The following is a 17,452-nucleotide window of genomic DNA, read 5'->3' as shown; positions in this document are numbered from 1 at the left end:
AATAAACCATAAAACCACAAAAACCTTTTTTTAACACAAATTATATTTCAATAAATTTTCAGTAGCGAGTTATCGATATACTTAATTGTATTTACATCATAAAATGTGAAAGAAAATGTCTGATTTTTGACTTTATGCGGCATATGTTACCCGTTTTTTAAGATATATATGAATGCATATGTTTTGTCTTTAGTATATATCTGTCCGTCTCTAGTCTAATAAATTTTCTAAAAAAATATAGTAAGTTTTGAGAAAACGCATTTAAAAGCATTTTCCTTTGTATTATTAATAACAGAAGCGAGCACATAAAAGCGTAGAAAAAATTTCCAATGTGTTATTTACATTTATTTTACTTCATACTGTGTCAAATTTCACGTTTTACTGGATTCGAAGGAGTCCGGTAAAATAAAAAAAACGGACAAGTCCGGTAAAATTGAGCTAAAAAGAACAAGTCCTGTAAAGTGTTACTATGTGTTTAAACACCATTTTTGATGCTGATTTGCACGAATAAACAAATTAAAACATTTACCAAACAGCGGTTGCTGACGATGTCAGAAAAAGTGACTCGATTTGAACTTTTTCTCAAAATAGTAATTAATTTATCGAATAAAAAAATATGTTGATAGTATGAAATAAAATATCCATAACGACATACGTCCGGTAACTCTTTTCGCAGTACTCGTTTCGAAATTAAAGACTCGGCTCCCTACAGTCGCCTCGTCCTGAAACATCTCACTCGTACTGTAAAATTTGAGTTACCGGACCGTATTTATAATAATGTTAGCACTAACAAGTATTTAAAATAACAAATGATGATTTGTTTGTTTTATTTATTTTTATTCATTATAATAATCCCATTTCTTTATCAGAAACTTTTAAACGAAATAAAACCTACTTGGCTAGAAATAACGGCAAACTTGTGTTAGGCTCATCTGGCAACGTTGTAAATTAGCTAAATGCTGACTATGAGATTTTTACACATTTTTTTCGTCGCCCTCTATCGAGTGGTAGATTTATTAAATGTATTGTTGGTGTGATTTGTGTTACCTATGTGCGTGATTGGTGTCCAAGCTTTTCGCCGGCGTTTGACGGCCGACTGTTGGTGCGCCATCTCTTGTTCGCCGGCCGTTGGCCTGTTCGCTCCAAACAATAGCATGGGTCTGTCTATACGTATTTAATCAATGCATAAAGTAAAAGGATCATGTTTAGAGAAAACCTAGAGACAAACTTTTATAGAAGGACACTTTGGATGCTTAGGACACGAAATGAAGACGACAATTCCGTTGGAAGTATATACGAAGCTAGAATAATCAACAGAAAACGAAGGAAAAAGGTGCAAAGAGGAAGTCAAACATAGAAAAAGATGCAGGGAGGCATGTAAAAAGAAAGTAAAGTCACTTGTCTGACACTCGCAAGGGTAAATAGGCTTAAGATTAAATAAAAGTAAGTAAGTATTTATGAAACAATAGTTTACTCACTTTACGTATTGTCTAGATATTTACATGTTATAAGTATTCACAAAAAATACAATAAATAAATACATTATTCTATTCTACAAAAAATTAATTTAATATGACTATGATGAGAGAAAATAGTAACAATTTACACGGTGGTTCACTTTATGTCCATTTAACATCAATCAAATAGTTCAAAACAGTGCTAGCACCTAAAGCTACGGCAATGACGATTACAAACAACGTAATTATAATAAACCACTTTTTCGTTTTCGATTGTAACGGCACTGGATCCTTAGCAGCGAAAAATGATTTCATTTTAGACTGTTCGTCTTCAAGCAGCTTATCCTCGTCGTAAGAATTCAACTCCGCTTTATCATCTTCTTTCATATTATCCACCAATAACTTCATCATCGTCGCCTGTTTCTTCAGTCTAGCCGCATGTACCACTCTGGGTTTAATTTTGGCACCATGTTTTATAAACAACTTTGCCATATCCACCCGTCCACAACACACTGCTTGGTACAAAGGATTCTGACTGTCATCAGCATTTAACTTGACTCCTTTTGTAAGCAAAAATTCAGCCATTTCGACTGAACCGTTTTGAGCGGCAATATCTAAAGGTTGGTGCAACTTTCTCTTCCAGGTCATAGGCGTCATAGGTTTCCATATTGATCCCATTATGGAGTTGCTATTACAGACGGGATTAGTTTCCATTAACAATTTAACCACTTGGAGATGACCGTTTTTAATAGCAATAGTCAATGGCGTCCACCCATTCGTTTTAACAGCATTGACATTAGCCTGCTTGTGAATTAAAAGTTTCACCACTTGCAGATATCCAAACTTAGCTGCTATGTAAAGTGGACCTTCGCCATTTTTGCCAACCATGTTCACTTTCGCACCTTTTGAAATTAGGTACTTAGCGACTTCTAAGTTACCTTTTCTGGCAGCTACGTATAGTGGACCATACCCGTCTTTGTTTGGCATGTTGACGTCAGCTTTGTGCTCAACCAACAGTTGTATTACAGCCATAAACGATTTTTGAACAGCAACCAGCAATGGTGTCCAGCCATTTTTCTTTGAAACGTTAACGTTGCTTTTGTTTGATAGAAGATACTGTAGTACTTCTATCTGTTCGTATTGTGCTGCTACATACAAAGGAGTATCTTCACCACTTCTGCTGCCTAGATGTAGATCGCCTCCCATGTTTTTTAAACTCTTCATGATATTTAAGTGCCCAAAACACGACGCATAGTGAACTGGTGCCCATTTCCTCTGATCGGTCTTGTTAATGGTGCGTCTGTAAAGCTTACTCTCTAGTAGCAAACGAAGTATATGTGGTCGGTCAAAAGCGGCACAAAGATGTAGAAGAGACCCACCAGTGGTTGTTTCAATATATGGTACTTCTTTTACGCTATTCAGTAAGTGGGTATAGTCGAACTTGATGATGTAGTAAAGTATCGTTGGCAAGTCTTTAAAATTCTTTAATTGTTCCCAGTCACATGGTTTAAATTTTAAAAACGTGTTTATTGCCGACAGTGATAAAGACTGATCGGCGTACTGAAGACAATCAAATTCGAATAACCTATCTTTTTGTCCAGTGTTGCATTTTTCTACAAGCACATTTAGTATTTCGACGTAGTTCGGATTTTCTTCTTTAGTTGCAAACCCTTTCTCGGTTCCAATAACAATTTTCTTGCGTTCGTTGCGACTGTTCAACAGTGCGTGTGTTTCACCCCAGGACGAAGCTAGATGAAGAGGAGATCTTCCAACTTTATCTTGAAGATTAACTTCATCTAGATGCTTCTGCAGAAGGTCGACGTTTTTATACAACACGGCAACGTGAGCAGGACATTCTTTTGCCATAATAAGATCGAACATAAATCTCACTCCTTTGAAGTTATCGTCAAAGAAAAATGCCCCCAAGTTTGTGATTTTTTGATAATTCTTTGACAACCACAAGGCGACGAAATATTCGGCGTAAGTTCTGTGAGCAAAATTGACTGTGTTTTTGGTCACTTCAAGTATTCCAAAGCAGTCGTCTTCTTTTTGCATTTTGAGCAAAAAGTTGTCGATGCTGTAGAGCTTCAAAGTCGCTAGTATCTCTGGAGCTAGACACAGGTTTAAAGCGACCATTTCGTAGTCTTCAATACGTCGCTCTTTGTGTTCTTGAATTATCGTTTTCGCGACGTTATTATTGACGTCGATGTTTGCCTTGCTGTAGTAGAAACGAAATTTTTCGTGTACAAAATATTCGTAAAGATCGGTCACCGAGAAGGTGTAAGCTAACAAAGTTTTGCAAAGTCGGTTGTTTTGTCGGTACAATTCAGTCAACATGAAGATTTGCAGTGGCACTCCTAAGTGGTCGTTGTCGATTTTCTTCATTATTTCGTCTACCGTTTGCTCCAAATTGTCAACATCGTGGAGACGGCTTAAAACGTACTTGTGTTGATCCTTTTCGTCAAACGGTTTGATGCTTCTGGACAGAATGTTCAATCTTTCTTCTAAAGTTCTTTTCAAATTGGTTCTGGCGGTTATCCATTGGACGAACCCTCGGATTTTTACTTCTTCGATTGTTTTCAACACATTTTCAAACACTTCTCTCCCTATTTCGTCAATTCCATCCCATATTAACACCACTCGTTTCGTTTCTTTATACTTGTTAAAAACGCCTTGTTCAAATCCCGTCAACGAAGAAATTTCTAACAAGTATTGTAAAAATTCGCCATGATCAGCACTTTTCCCAAAAAACGCGACATGCTCTCTTAGGAGTATTTTCACGACCCAAACCTCTGAAGAATAATTGTTCTTCAGGTTGGACATCATCATAGATTTACCCATTCCGGCGTCAGCGCAAATTATATTCGTTTGGTAAGCATTGGCAAGATTTTTTTCCTTCACAAAATGGTTTTCTTTGGATGGTGATTGTCGTAGACTTTCTACACTTCTGGCACTTTCCAACCACTCTAAATTATTATTGTGGTCGATTTGAAAATGGTGACAAGGGCTTGTTGGGTTTTCTTCGCAAATCCGTTTGAACATTTCTCTTGGACATTCTGCTTCTGCGACATAAATGTTTCGTTTGTTAAAGAATTCTGTCAAGGAATCTCGAGGGGAGTCGGACGAATCTGAAGACTCGTCAAGTTGTAGAAAATTGACGTCTTGAAATTTGTTCTTCAGGTAGTTGAGTTTACCGTTACAGCTGATCACACTGATGTTTGTATCGCTGAATTTGTCTATGAAACTTATATCAATCACCATTTTGGTTAATTTTCTCTCGATATAATAATCTGGGACCACTTCTTTAGGATTGCCAAAGTTGCAAGCTCCGACCACCATTGTCAAGAGTTCGTCTGTAGTGAAAACAAGTCGAAGAGTTTCGTTGTTGTTGATTATATCTTCAAGAGTGGCTTCCTTTTGTCCTTGAAACGAACAAGTAAACGTTGAGACCATTTTGTTGTAAATGTCTTCACAATTTTCGTACAGATCTGACAAAGTATGGAACGTCTTCCAATCTAAAAACTTTTTTTTTGTTCCGACTAAGATAAATTTCTTCTTTTGGCTATTACATTGGCACAAACTGATTGCTTTAAAAATTATAGCCTCGTTGGAGTCATTAACTTCCAAAATTAAAGGACACTCATTCAAGAGCCATAGTAACGCAGCTCTTTTTGAGTCTGATATCTCGGAGATATTTTTGATACGTTTTGTCAATAGTTGGTACTTCATGCCAATTTGATTCAGGTCATTTAAATCAATCTGACTTTTAGAAATTGCTATATTCGTATTTTTTAATAAATTAGAGTTAGATATGACAGTTATATCAAATCTATCAATGGCTTCTTCAAATAAAACTGATCTTTCTGAGTTTTGACTGTCAGTCGGTACTAAAATGTACGGTGATAGCAGACACTCTACTATTTTCAGCTGAAGAAACTCCTTGTTTAAAATATCTTTCTTACCATCACTATTGCACCATGTCGTGATAAAATCCAAATAGTTTTTCACAGCGTTAACATCACACTTGAACTTATCTTGAAAAATTATCGTGATCACGTCCCGAACATCATTCGCGTTCTTTTGATTAGTGTACAAGTAAAAATGTCTGAAAAACTCCTTATACTGCTTAATTTCCTGCACTGCAGCCTTATCCTTTTTCCCATCTTCACTCTCCTTCACATAAAACTTGTAAACACTATTCTGTTTCTCTTTCGCGGTGTTAATAACCTCGAAGTGTTCCTTAAGATGGACGATGTGAACGGCGAAACGTTGCATCCGAATAAGTTCGATGTTATCACCCACATCGAATTTCCTGTTGGTGAAAAGAATGAGCTTTGCGTTGTCTGTGCTCGGCTTTTCAATGTATTCCTCGAATCGCTTCCTGACGCTGAACTTCCCCTTCTCTGCTTGCAACGCAGCGAGGAGCAGGTTCTTGTTTTTGCCCGTTTGTTTGTGTTTTGCTTGAATATTGAATTGGTCGCGGCGGCCGTTTTTCCAAGTGGTTTGGATAACCAGGTCGTCGAAGTTGCCGTGTTCTTCATCGTTGGAGCTTATTTTGAAATCGGCGACTTCGTCGTCGAGGACTAGTTTCAGGGAGTAGTAAGCCACTAGGAAGTTTTCGTAGTCTTTGCCTTGATCGGTGGTGCCGGATCTCTTGTGGAATTGCTATAAAAAGTGAGGTATGTTAATAATTTTGTAGAGTTTCTGATTGCAAAATGTTATCATGTTTTTTAACCAGCCATTGAAATAATAATTGTTTAGTGCACGTTGCATTTATCAATGATAAGTTATGATAGCCATAAAAAGGAATTATGGTAGCTACTTACGTCTTTATACATTGCTGATCATAAATAAATGTATAAAAAAATTCTGTAATTCCGTCATTTCTGACCGAATTCTAGCACAATACAAAACTCAATTTGTAGGTAAACTGATAAGAGAGTGATTAGGGATAATATATTAATCTGTGATAAGCGCTATTGTTGGAGCGTTATTTATCCACTTTTTATCAAAGAAAGGAAATGCTAAATACATCTCGTTAGTGATCCATGTATTTGTTGGATAATGCAAATAGATGTGATGAAGATAACACGCTCTGATAAAAATTTTCGTGCTAAATACTCAATTTTGAAATATGAATAAGATTGACTCATTTGATACACAATAACCTACATAGATTAGAGATTACAATAAAAACACAAAGAAAAATATTCAAGTAATCGATTAAAATTAAATTGAATATTCAGGAATAAATGTTCAAATTCAAGCTGTGAGAAAATAATTAAGCTGTAAAAATTTATAATGTTATAAGATTATGTCATTGTGGAGAACCTATAAAAAACTAATTTTGTTCATCCTGACGGTAAATTAAAAACCAGACTTAGAATTTCGGAGTGATCAATACCATTTAAAAAATTTTCATCTGGTAATGCACATTTTCAAACTCTACCAGTCGTGAAATGTTCAGAAAACTTTAAATTAGACATTCGTTAAAACGAATCTGTCACAATACTTGAATTCTCGTTCGAATAGTAAAAATGGTAAAACTCGTGTCGCCATTAACTCGACCAATTACATGAGAAATCCCGAATGTCCCGGAAGTTTTTGTGAATTTAACTTGTGACAAATGGATGGAATAAAATTTTATAAAAAAACTGGAATAATATTGGAGTTGAAATTTTGTACAATTTTTATTAAATGAAAGTTGTGTCGTTATCTGTGACAAGGATTTAAGAAGAATTACGTCGTCAGGTCTCGACTAAACTAAAATAATCTGTTTGAAAATGTGAATTCATCTGGCTCACACTAAACCATAAAACTACGCGACGTTTTACTTTGATATTTATTATTATCCGTTCGTTTTCACGTCTGTAATAAAAACACTGCATAAAACTAGATTATTTTATGATTTTTAATGTCGACGAGCTAAACAACTAGCAGTTTTTATTAGAGGGGCGGAAGCTTGAAAATAGAAAAAATATATTTGGGTTGGAAGCAAATGTATTTTATATTTTCTTCAGCAATGAAAAAATAAAAGAAATGTGAAATAGCCCTCCCGAGAGTCACACTCTGACGTTGACGACTTACAAAACTACCACCTAGTTGCCGTGTAACGAACAAGCAATTCCCTTTCCTATAAGAAATTCACCTTATGCTAAATAATAAATAACTTCAGAACCTACAATCGATATTTTAATGTCACCTCATCATGTTTACTATTACAATGCAAGATGGTGCATTTACGGTAAGCCGTAACAATTTGAAAATGGAATGCGATATATGTGGTTGGAAAAAATCGTCGTCGTCGTACACCACTGCATTTACATATCTGTGATGTTTTGGTTCAGCAGTATGACATCACTTTCTTAAAAATATACATTTTTCGGTACTAGATAATGTTTTCGTTAGTGACTCTGCTAAGTATAAGTAGTGGTATTGTTCACGTGAAAGTCGCATGAACAGCCTGCGCTATAACCCCGTCGAGCTGAACATTGTTTAAATAGTTTTATAAATATGACAGATTTAGTTGTCAAACAAACAAAAAAATTTTCGTATAGGTTGAAAAAGTTAAAATACAGTTTGTAGTGTGCCGCTCGGCAAGTGGGAGATGTGTGGTTCGATTCCCACCGGGGCAGAAACATTTTTCTTCGCTTACCTATACTAGAAATGTTAAAATCAGTTGGAACAAATTCTGCAGTCCATCCATTACTTTATCTAACTCCTGCTTTTCGGCTTCAATGTTCAGAATGTGCCCAATTACAGTTCCCTAATTTTCACTGCTTATTATGTGGTTAATGGCTCTTTTCAACAGAGCTTGTACACCTTGTGGCTCTAATAATACCTATTCACTAAACCATTTAAATAAAAAAAAAATTGTAGAGTCCTCTAGATCGTTTCGATCACAGTTTCACAAAATTCACTGTGTTTACCACAGTCATTCTTAAGTTTGTGATTACGTTTTATTTTAGAAGGATAGTTTGAGCATCCTTTTGAATGAATTTCTTGACATTTCTGCAGCAACACTTAACTGTCGAATTGATACGTCGCATTACTACTTATCATAAAATACCCGTTTCGTTCCCTTCATTAGTGAGGGGTTAGTTTATTATGATTATGTTTTTATCCAGCTAATAAGTTTTAGGAAAATTTTGCACAAGTTCCAGGACAGAATTAAATACAGGGTTTTTATAAATAATTCTAAGGGCGTGGTTAGTTGGCCATGGATTTCAAAAATCCCGCTTCGCTGTAATTATGTCTCATTATGACAGTTCTCACTTGTCCTTAATGCCATTTGTAACCTGTAAGTATAGTGTATTCTGTTGAAAAAGACATTTTCATTGTTGTCTTATTATCGAAATGGGGCATTCATAAACGCAGAGTGTCTGTATTCTGTAACCGCTTGTAATCAACAATATCTGGCCAAATACCGTAATTTAATAATTGGAGAAACATCAACAGAGGCTCACATCACAGATGTAATCAACAGATTTGTTCGAACTAGAAGTGTCAACAAAGGTAAATCTGCTGGAAAACCTTCAGTATCTGAGGAAGTTTTTGAGGATTTGAGCAGAATCCACAATCGTCTTTGACAAGATTTCCTCAGCAGTCAGGAGTTCCTGTTGCAACATGAAATTGAACAATGAGCATTGACGAAATGATTGGAGAATATTTTCAACATTTACTGTGATGTTTAACGACAATAAATTTGTTTCTTTTTATTGTAATGAATTAGTTTAATTTTTAATAAGACAAGAAGCATCTAGGCAACCACTTATACAGATGCGTGTGGTATTTGTCGTGGGTCGTTGGACACTTAGTAAAGGCCAAAACTGAGAGGCGACACGTTTTCATGACCTACTTCGACCCTATAATCATTGATGAAATCCTGTATAAGAGAATATAAATTGCCAGCAAAATATACATGACAATTCCAAATCTCATTTTGAATGCCAAAAGCTATCAATTATTTGCAGGCGATATAAAAATGTTGATGATTGAATGTTTAGCACTATTTAGGAAGTTTTCTAGTATTACAGATTTAGGCGCAATTTTTTATTAAAATTTTAGCTTTGTTGAACATATATGAAATATTCCTGACAGACGTTAAATATTGAGTGTTGAAAAACTCATCAAGTTAGGTTTGGTTTTTCTAAACGTTGTGAAGTAAAAAACCTATAATTTAATTGATGGCAGCTGACAACGCGGAATGACACAATTTAAGCTCACTTTTTCGTTAAATAAAATATTTCTTTACTAGAGATTATATGAACTTTATACTTAGTTCTCCTTCCTCGCATTCCCCGCAAGGAAATAATTATTTTCCTTAGGAGACGGAAATAGGGCCATTTGGAATCCGAAATGAAATTTATTGTAAATCATAAAGTAACTTATTGGATGTCTTAAAATTTATAAAATTTAATATTTAATATTCTTTATTATAGAAAAATAGAGATACAAAAACAGTTAATTCGAAATAAAAAAAAAAAAATCCGCTACCTGAAAGATAAAAAGCGAATTTCAAAAGCACCTACTTATATGAATATTTATTTTTCCTTAATTGACATATACTCAGTCACGACCGGAACAAATAACGTCAGTATTATATCGTGGGGCTCCTAGCTCAGTTTGACCTCATTTAACCTGAGCTACCAGCCCCACTACTTTTTATCGAGCGTTTTGACAACGTCTTGTGGAAGTACAGATTTAAACAAAGACGGTTAAGTGTAATCCGGTTGGCCGAGTAGTCTAAGATGTCGGTATAAGCCCCGATTCTGGAAAAAAGAGCGTGGATTGGAATCACACACCTGACACTATTTTTCATCGATCTATAAGTTAAACATCAAACAAAACAATTAAGGGTAGTCAGTTTGGCCGAGCGGTCTAAGGCGACAACCTTTAAGATCTGATTCTCGAAAAAAAGCGTGGGTTCGAATCCCACACCTGGTATCTTGTGATCTAATTTTCTCATCTCAATTTCTATTACTTCCACTCTTACTTGATTTAGATCTGGAACATTATTACCCACATTGGATTCCACAGTCTTTTTCTTCAAACAATGAATCGAAATAGTCAATTTGTTATCTTTCATTACTTCTTCATATAACTCCGCATCCGTTTCAAGCGGTGAAACACGATTTTGAGGTTACATTAGTTTGTAAGTATAGATTAAAAGATGATGGCAAAGGCTCCTTGACCCCAAGGAAAGCTATGGCTTCTTTGCTAAGATTTTCGGTTCTAAAGCATGCGCAACAAAACAAGAAACAGTGATTGCACACGCTGACTTAAAAGGACATTTTTAACAAAAGCACAATTTTAAAATATGTTTTTTCTCATTTTTGGTTATTTCCTATCATTTTAAATGTCCTTTTATTTTATTTAATTTTTTGTGTTCCCTGTGACGACTCGATTTTAATTTTCAACTTTAATATGGTTGGACAAAATTTGCGTGTAGTATCAGATTCAGTTTCCAAGTGAAAATGAGTCTGGATATTCTTATTTATATAACCCTGTATGACTTGTTTGCTGCTATTAATAGTTCTTAAATTTATTGATGATTTAAAAAATAACCTATACTTTTTAGTGGATGAATTTATTGGTATTTCTTTCACATTAATTTTGGTCATAGTAAAATGAGACATAAATCTTATAGCCTATCTCCGTTCATGTTCCCCTTAAAAACATCATAAAAGCTCCAACAATACTTTTCGTGTCTTCAACGAACTTTCATCAAAGAAATGTTGGTAAGTAAATGTTTGATATTAGAACGAAAGTTTCTCAGTGACTACTAAAATTCAGAATAATTTGGATTAGCTTCCGTTGCAGATGCAACTGCTTAGTTGAAATGAAATTACGACGAAAATATAAAACTTACATAATATTTATTTTTATATGATTTTGTAAGTTTATACTTGTGGCACTAATTAAAGTCATCGAGGAGCAGCCATTTTTGGAGAAATTAATAAAAGTCAAAGTAAAGATATATGCCATAAATATACAGAGTGCCGCATCCAAGTTTGAACATTTGAGAACTATCAGACAGAATTTTTTTCAAATCCTTTCATCGCGCCCATTCAATGTAAAAAGGTTTTAAAAATCGTATTTTGAAATATGCGCTCGATCCAATTTTGCGCGAAAAGTTCCGTCTCAGTTCGAAGATCGCCTCTTTGCATTAGCCATAGAAAATCGAAATGTCTCACTCAGAAATCACTGAACCACTCAAATTGAATTATTTTATACTGTGTGATGATTATTGTAGGACAAATTAAACGGAATAAATGCACAAATTGCACAAAATATTTTATGAGATTATGTTGTTAGTGCCGATTCATTTTAGTGAGTTTTTATTACAAAAATCTCAGTAAAATGCACATGCCTAACATTAATATTTTTAGTATTATTATAACCTCCATGAACAGTTTTAAATCATCCACAAAGAGTAAAAATTGGTAGTACTGAAGGTGAGAAATGTCGTTTATGAAAGGAATAAAAAGAATAGGGCTTAAGGGACTGCCTTGAGGGACACCCCATGTTACATTTATTTTTTGGGGGAAGATTCCACTAATGCGAGCGGTATTTCTTCTGCCGTGTAATGTTTAAATTTGATTAGCAAAGATTTATATTGATACGATCAAAAGCTTTACTAAAATCAAAATAAATGGCATCCACTTGGTAGGTAACCTTATTCTGCCGAGTTTGAAATATAACCACTATAAGTTGGAAGATCCTCAGCGTAATACGATTAGGTATAAAACCATGTTGGTTAGTGTAAAAGTTGATAAAAGTTATAATAATAACAGCCAGAAGTTTATCAGCTGTAATAGATTCGAGAACCTTATTTAATGATAAAATAATATATAAAAAGCGAGCGACAAATTTCAGCTTTTACGAACTGTCTTGGGTAAATATAGCTCTATAACAGATCACAAGTTAATACGATTAGAGACACTAAAGCAGGACGAATCCAACGGTTCCTTTAAAACCGTGAAATTAATTTTTTGTATCAAGAACGTTCTTTTGGTAAGAATAGTGCGTAGACTGAAACCTTAACGCTACAATTTTAATAGACTAAATAAAATTGACTTTGTAAATGAAACGTAAACAACTTACTTATTCAACTAAGCTTATCTCTTTGTACTTTGAACGTCAAAAGTTAAGCCACCATCTCTAGCGTTGTATTATTCAACTTTGAGTATTTAGCGGTGACCTGGAAAAATTCATGAATTCCAAAAGACAGACGAGTTTGTAGAAGGGTTGACAAGTTGATTGTATTACACGCTTTTGATGTATGAAACGTCTCACTCGTCGGGCCTTTTCAGCGCTCCTCCTGAAAATGCATTACACAATAGTTTCTGATTTATGGCTACGTCGTCGACGGTATTACGTACTGAAACGTAAGCCTTTTTTGCGGCCGATGTTTCCAATTCGTTTAACATCAGCCATGTCTTAGTTGGGACGTGTACACGATTGGCTCGAGGATCTCGACCCTAATCGATACCACTTAAAGGACAGTTTTTTATTCAAATTTACTTTTTTACTTAAAGGATTCAGTAATGATGCTCCCGACGCGTACACGTGTTCGACCTTTCCCCGTTTAAACATTTTTACATTAAGCACGAGCCTTCAGCAACTGTTACTGAATTTAATCCAGCGAAAAAAGAGCCTCGTCAAAGATGAAATGCTACAAGCTGGAGACAAAAAACAGCGAAGTTGGGAAAAAGCCAATACAAAAGAAATTTTTCCGACGAAATGTTAAAACGTTATAAAGATTTGCCAACTTTCGTTTCTTTTAGTCGACGTTCACAAAACTGTATTCTATCGACAAAGCTGCGGGAATCACAAAGGATAAGTTTATTGTTTTTTTTTTGTTTCAGGTATGTACGGTGGTGATTTCACATGCGGACTTGCTTCAACAAACGGGATTGTTAAAGGGAAATTGTGGAAACAAGTCAAACGGAAAATTTGTGGTGAATATAAACAGAGATGTCTTGTAAAAGCAACAATGCTGAGAGAGTTACCACGTAAACCCCCCTATCAACTACATGTGAGTCTATTAGGGCTTTTAGAAATAGTTCGTTGTTGTACGCACTTAATAGTAACATTAATTGTTGTGTTTACTAACTTGCTTCATTCGTGTAAGATTTCCACTAAGGTTAAAATGGATCGGAAGATATTTTAACGGCTATGATTTTTATTTGTCTGTAACATAAGTATTTCAAATTGTTCCAAAATGTATACATATATAAATATTTCATTCAAAGTTTAGCAGACGTGGAAACAAACGTAAATTAAATAAGAATTCCATTACACGAGATAGGTACGTCTTAAAGTTGATATAAACCGCAAGTTTGTCTCTTTCAGATGAATGAAAAAATTTCATAACGTGTAGATAATAACTGAGATTACTTTTGAAACGAGATTTAGATTCGTCTGTTGTGCGTAAATTTTAAGACCCCAGGGAATGTTTGTGCGTAATAATAACGAAACGAAAAAACTGAACACCGTGATGTGTAGGTTGTTACATGCTCTTGAAATATATTAGGGACTATATTTTTTGGCAAGGCTGACGTTTCCCGCAATTTTAAAAACCGCCAGTTTTCCAGCTAGTGTTCGCCAAATATTTTTACAAAGAATTTTACGTCAGTGCAGGCCAATTTAGAATCTCATGCTCTTTATACAAAGGGAATAATTTTAATCGATAATTTTTAATATTTCAACATTATAACAATACGAAGACGTTTCTCTCAAAAATGATATGAAAGAACACCGAGAGTGCTATGAACACAGTTAAGTCGTGAAAGTTTTAGAAGAGAATCGAGGCAGTAGTTACGGCGAGTCGCTACTTTTGTGTCTTATGGTGTTGTCAATATATATTCAGCATTTAATATCCCCATTATTGACACACCTATGGTTATGAAATTTTAAATGTAACTTGTCCACAACTTTCACTACATAACTGCCGGGGCAGTTTTTTTTTAACAATTTATTATCATATATATTTTAAATTTTGTTGAGATTTTTGCATCACGTATTTTAAGAAACCAATATTTCAGTTATTTATGGAAATTTTGGAACGGTGTTGTCACCACTGTTTTCAGCTGATAAAACTTTAGAAGACGTAGTAGGTGTATTTTTGACTTTATTTATTGGGAATATAGTAAAAATAAAAGTTAGCAACTTCTATGACACAAGCTTTTTTTTAATGTGTATCGTTTCTAACAAAAAAAATCGACGATATATCTGATATCATTTCTGTAGTTTTATAAGCTGAAAACAGTGTTGAAAACTGTGTCCTGAAATTTCTTTTAATAATTGAGATATTGATTTTTAAAAATACGTTATGCAAAAATTTCACTAAAATTAAAAGAAAAATATGGTCACAAACTGTAATTTTTATATATATTATATATATATAAATTATATTTTAAATTTCAAAACCATAGGTCTGTTAATAACGGAAATATTACATTCTGAAAATAGACCGAAAATTCCACTCAGAAAACGTAGCGACTGGCCTTAAGAATGTAATAGAGTTGATCACTATTGACAGTTAAAAACTGGGGCAAAAATTAGATCACAGAAAAACACAGGACAGAAGAGGTTCCAGGAGAGTTATTGATGAGGTGGGACAATTTTTGTTGTTCCTGACAATGAAGGGTATCGTTTTTATTCAATTTTGACCATTTAAATTGAATTTGTTAACTTCATAGTAACCTTCATAAGGAGTTCATGATTCACTAGTGAAATCAAAGGGTTTAGTGAATTAAAAATGTTTGTAAAGAACAAATTTTTATTTCTTCTGCAAAAATATTAACATTGAATTATTTTGTGTCTTCGTAGTGTGAAATATAAAAGTTACAATTATTTAAATTACTAAAATTTATATCAAATTGCCGATGAATGGGCAAAATAATGCCTAATCTTGATGATTAGTTTCTTGTTTTGACACGGAATTCAAGGATTCAAGGCAGATCTGTTATTAATGATTGTTGATAATTGCTTGATGATTCTTCTCGAAATTTCGATTTTATTATTCAGAGAATTCTCTATGTATTCTTCTAGAACACGATTCGAACGCCAGCCACCGTGTCTCTTTAAAACTGTTAAATCTGCTAGTAGAGCTGCACTCGAACGCCTAAAACTAGGACTCGTGTATTCTTTTGGATATTGAGAGCCTAGAAATTGTGCAATTTTTCTGAGAATTGTTGAAACGTTCACTCTTACAGGTCGTACCGTGCATTTTTTGTTCTTGAAATTGATGAACAACCGTTTTGTATGAAATCTTTTCAGGTCGTAATATTCTGTACTTCCGAAAAACGTCAGTAGCAGGAACAGAGTTACTTCCACTGATGGTGGTAAATGTTTTGGGTTTATGAGTCTTCGTGTGCGGAATTTGGACCTCAAGTACGCTACCCCTTCAATATCATCGACTGACATGGTCACCTGTTCACCAATTCTACATCCTCCAAAAACTCCCACGATAAAAATTACTTTTTGTATGAACATCTTGGATTTCTTTGGTCTGTGCCCCACAGACTGTTGTTTTAGGAAAGCAGACACTTGATAAAATCTATAACAACGAATAGTTTAAACCTCATAAATAATGAATGCGATGTCACAAACCTGCTTATATCAATATTTTCCTTCACAGATAACATTTCTTCAGTCGGGAATAATACGACCATAGTGACGAAGATTTAAAATCTTTAGACCGTTTTGAAATATAAACCAAAATTATTTTTTCGTCTCTTCTTTTGCATGTTTTTGTTTCCTCCATTCACGAAAATTCGTATAATCTTTTTCATATGAATGCTTGGAGTTTGCTGGCACCACTTTGTTGATAGCTTCCAAAGCTTTCATCGAGGACTGCCGAGGGTACAAAAACATCGTTTTGGTCTTTATTTTCCAAAATTTCAGACATTTTTGTCTCTTATAAACACAAATGCCACAAGTGTCACAAGTTTAGAAAAAGTGGTTATTAAGCTGTTGGTCACGAAAATTACTTTCGCAGTCTACACGATTTCTCGATTGGGATAATTCGAATTTTTATTTATCACTTGAAATTTTATTCCTAAAATTCGTCAAAATAGAATAAAAACGCGTGAATTAATTATATTTATATCATCATATATCAAGTTGGGTCCTTCGGGTACACCAGAATGAAAAAAGAATGTTTTAGACATGAAATTACAATATTTAACCGAAAATTCTCTTCCAGTAAGATAAGATTCAAGAAACGAAAGGAGAAATTTTCAAAAGCCAAATAACACTAAACTTTTTATTGACTAAATTAGAGATGGTAGAATATTATGGAATAGATTCAAAAATTTTAGTAAAGTGGCAGAGTATCCTTGCGAACGCGATGGAGTTTATTCTTTAGAATATAGAATAGCTGGAAGAATTTAGGCTTCAGGTAAAGACTGAGACAAAGACTTTATAACCTCATTTCAGAAATACCCCTTATTCGAAAGAGTTTGAAATTTCTAATCATGTCAGAATTTTTATTAGGAATTTGCAGCTATTAGACTTGGTTCTAATTTTCTCAATCCAAAATGCAGTCAAAATTCAACATTTTCTCAATATGAGCAGAAAAAAGTTATTTCGACAGAACATTCCCTCGCCTCTGAATTACAGTCCTATAAACCCGGTTTCTTCAGTGCAAACTTTCAGAAAGTTGTACTTAACTGTCAAGAAATTTAATCATATTTTTCTTTGCACAAGATGTTAGACAAATATTTGATATTTTTTTATCCAATCACGTTTTCTCAAATTTATTGTTGCTAGTTGTGCTGCCACATACTCACTTGTATTTTTGTTTTACGAGCATAGGTAGTATATATCGCGTTTTCATGCTTTTTCGAAGTTCCGTAAATTTTAAAATATGAAAAAGTAGTTTTACCATTTCGTCTGACTCAATTTTTCAATATTCCCCCCATGAAATTTTTGATAATATTTCAACTATTATCTAATACTGTAAAGATTGTATTATTTGTAGATTT

The 17,452-nt window shown here is 34.2% G+C and overlaps 2 protein-coding genes across 7 annotated transcripts in view; one reads left to right on the top strand and one right to left on the bottom strand.

Moving 5' to 3' along the window:
• Window positions 1-17,452, top strand: part of LOC135130537 (diacylglycerol kinase eta) — a 408,323-nt gene that overhangs the window by 87,001 nt on the left and 303,870 nt on the right. The window contains exon 3 of one of the 5 annotated variants that reach the window (XM_064057933.1): window positions 13,385-13,497. The exons of the other annotated variants lie outside the window; for them this stretch is intronic. Coding sequence (XP_063914003.1) covers window positions 13,385-13,497 — 113 coding nt within the window. The remainder of the gene's footprint in view (window positions 1-13,384; window positions 13,498-17,452) is intronic. 5 annotated transcript variants of the gene reach the window in all.
• Window positions 1,480-17,452, bottom strand: part of LOC135130538 (uncharacterized) — a 280,120-nt gene continuing 264,147 nt past the window's right edge. The window contains exons 1-2 of one of the 2 annotated variants that reach the window (XM_064057938.1): window positions 6,284-6,356; window positions 1,480-6,122 (exon numbers count right to left, since the gene is read on the bottom strand). In XM_064057938.1, the coding sequence (XP_063914008.1) occupies window positions 1,620-6,122; window positions 6,284-6,295 (4,515 nt within the window). In that variant the 5' untranslated portion in view covers window positions 6,296-6,356 and the 3' untranslated portion in view covers window positions 1,480-1,619. Of the gene's footprint in view, window positions 6,123-6,283; window positions 6,357-17,452 lie in introns of those variants that run through there. The other variant, XM_064057940.1, reaches the window with a different exon arrangement.

Source organism: Zophobas morio, unplaced genomic scaffold (genome assembly GCF_036711695.1).
Source record: "Zophobas morio isolate AGI-343-1 ecotype UQ-CSIRO unplaced genomic scaffold, CSIRO_AGI_Zmor_V1 ptg000017l, whole genome shotgun sequence".
Taxonomy (NCBI): domain Eukaryota; kingdom Metazoa; phylum Arthropoda; class Insecta; order Coleoptera; family Tenebrionidae; genus Zophobas; species Zophobas morio.
Note: the sequence above shows the minus strand (reverse complement) of the source record. Positions and strands in the feature narration are given on the sequence as shown.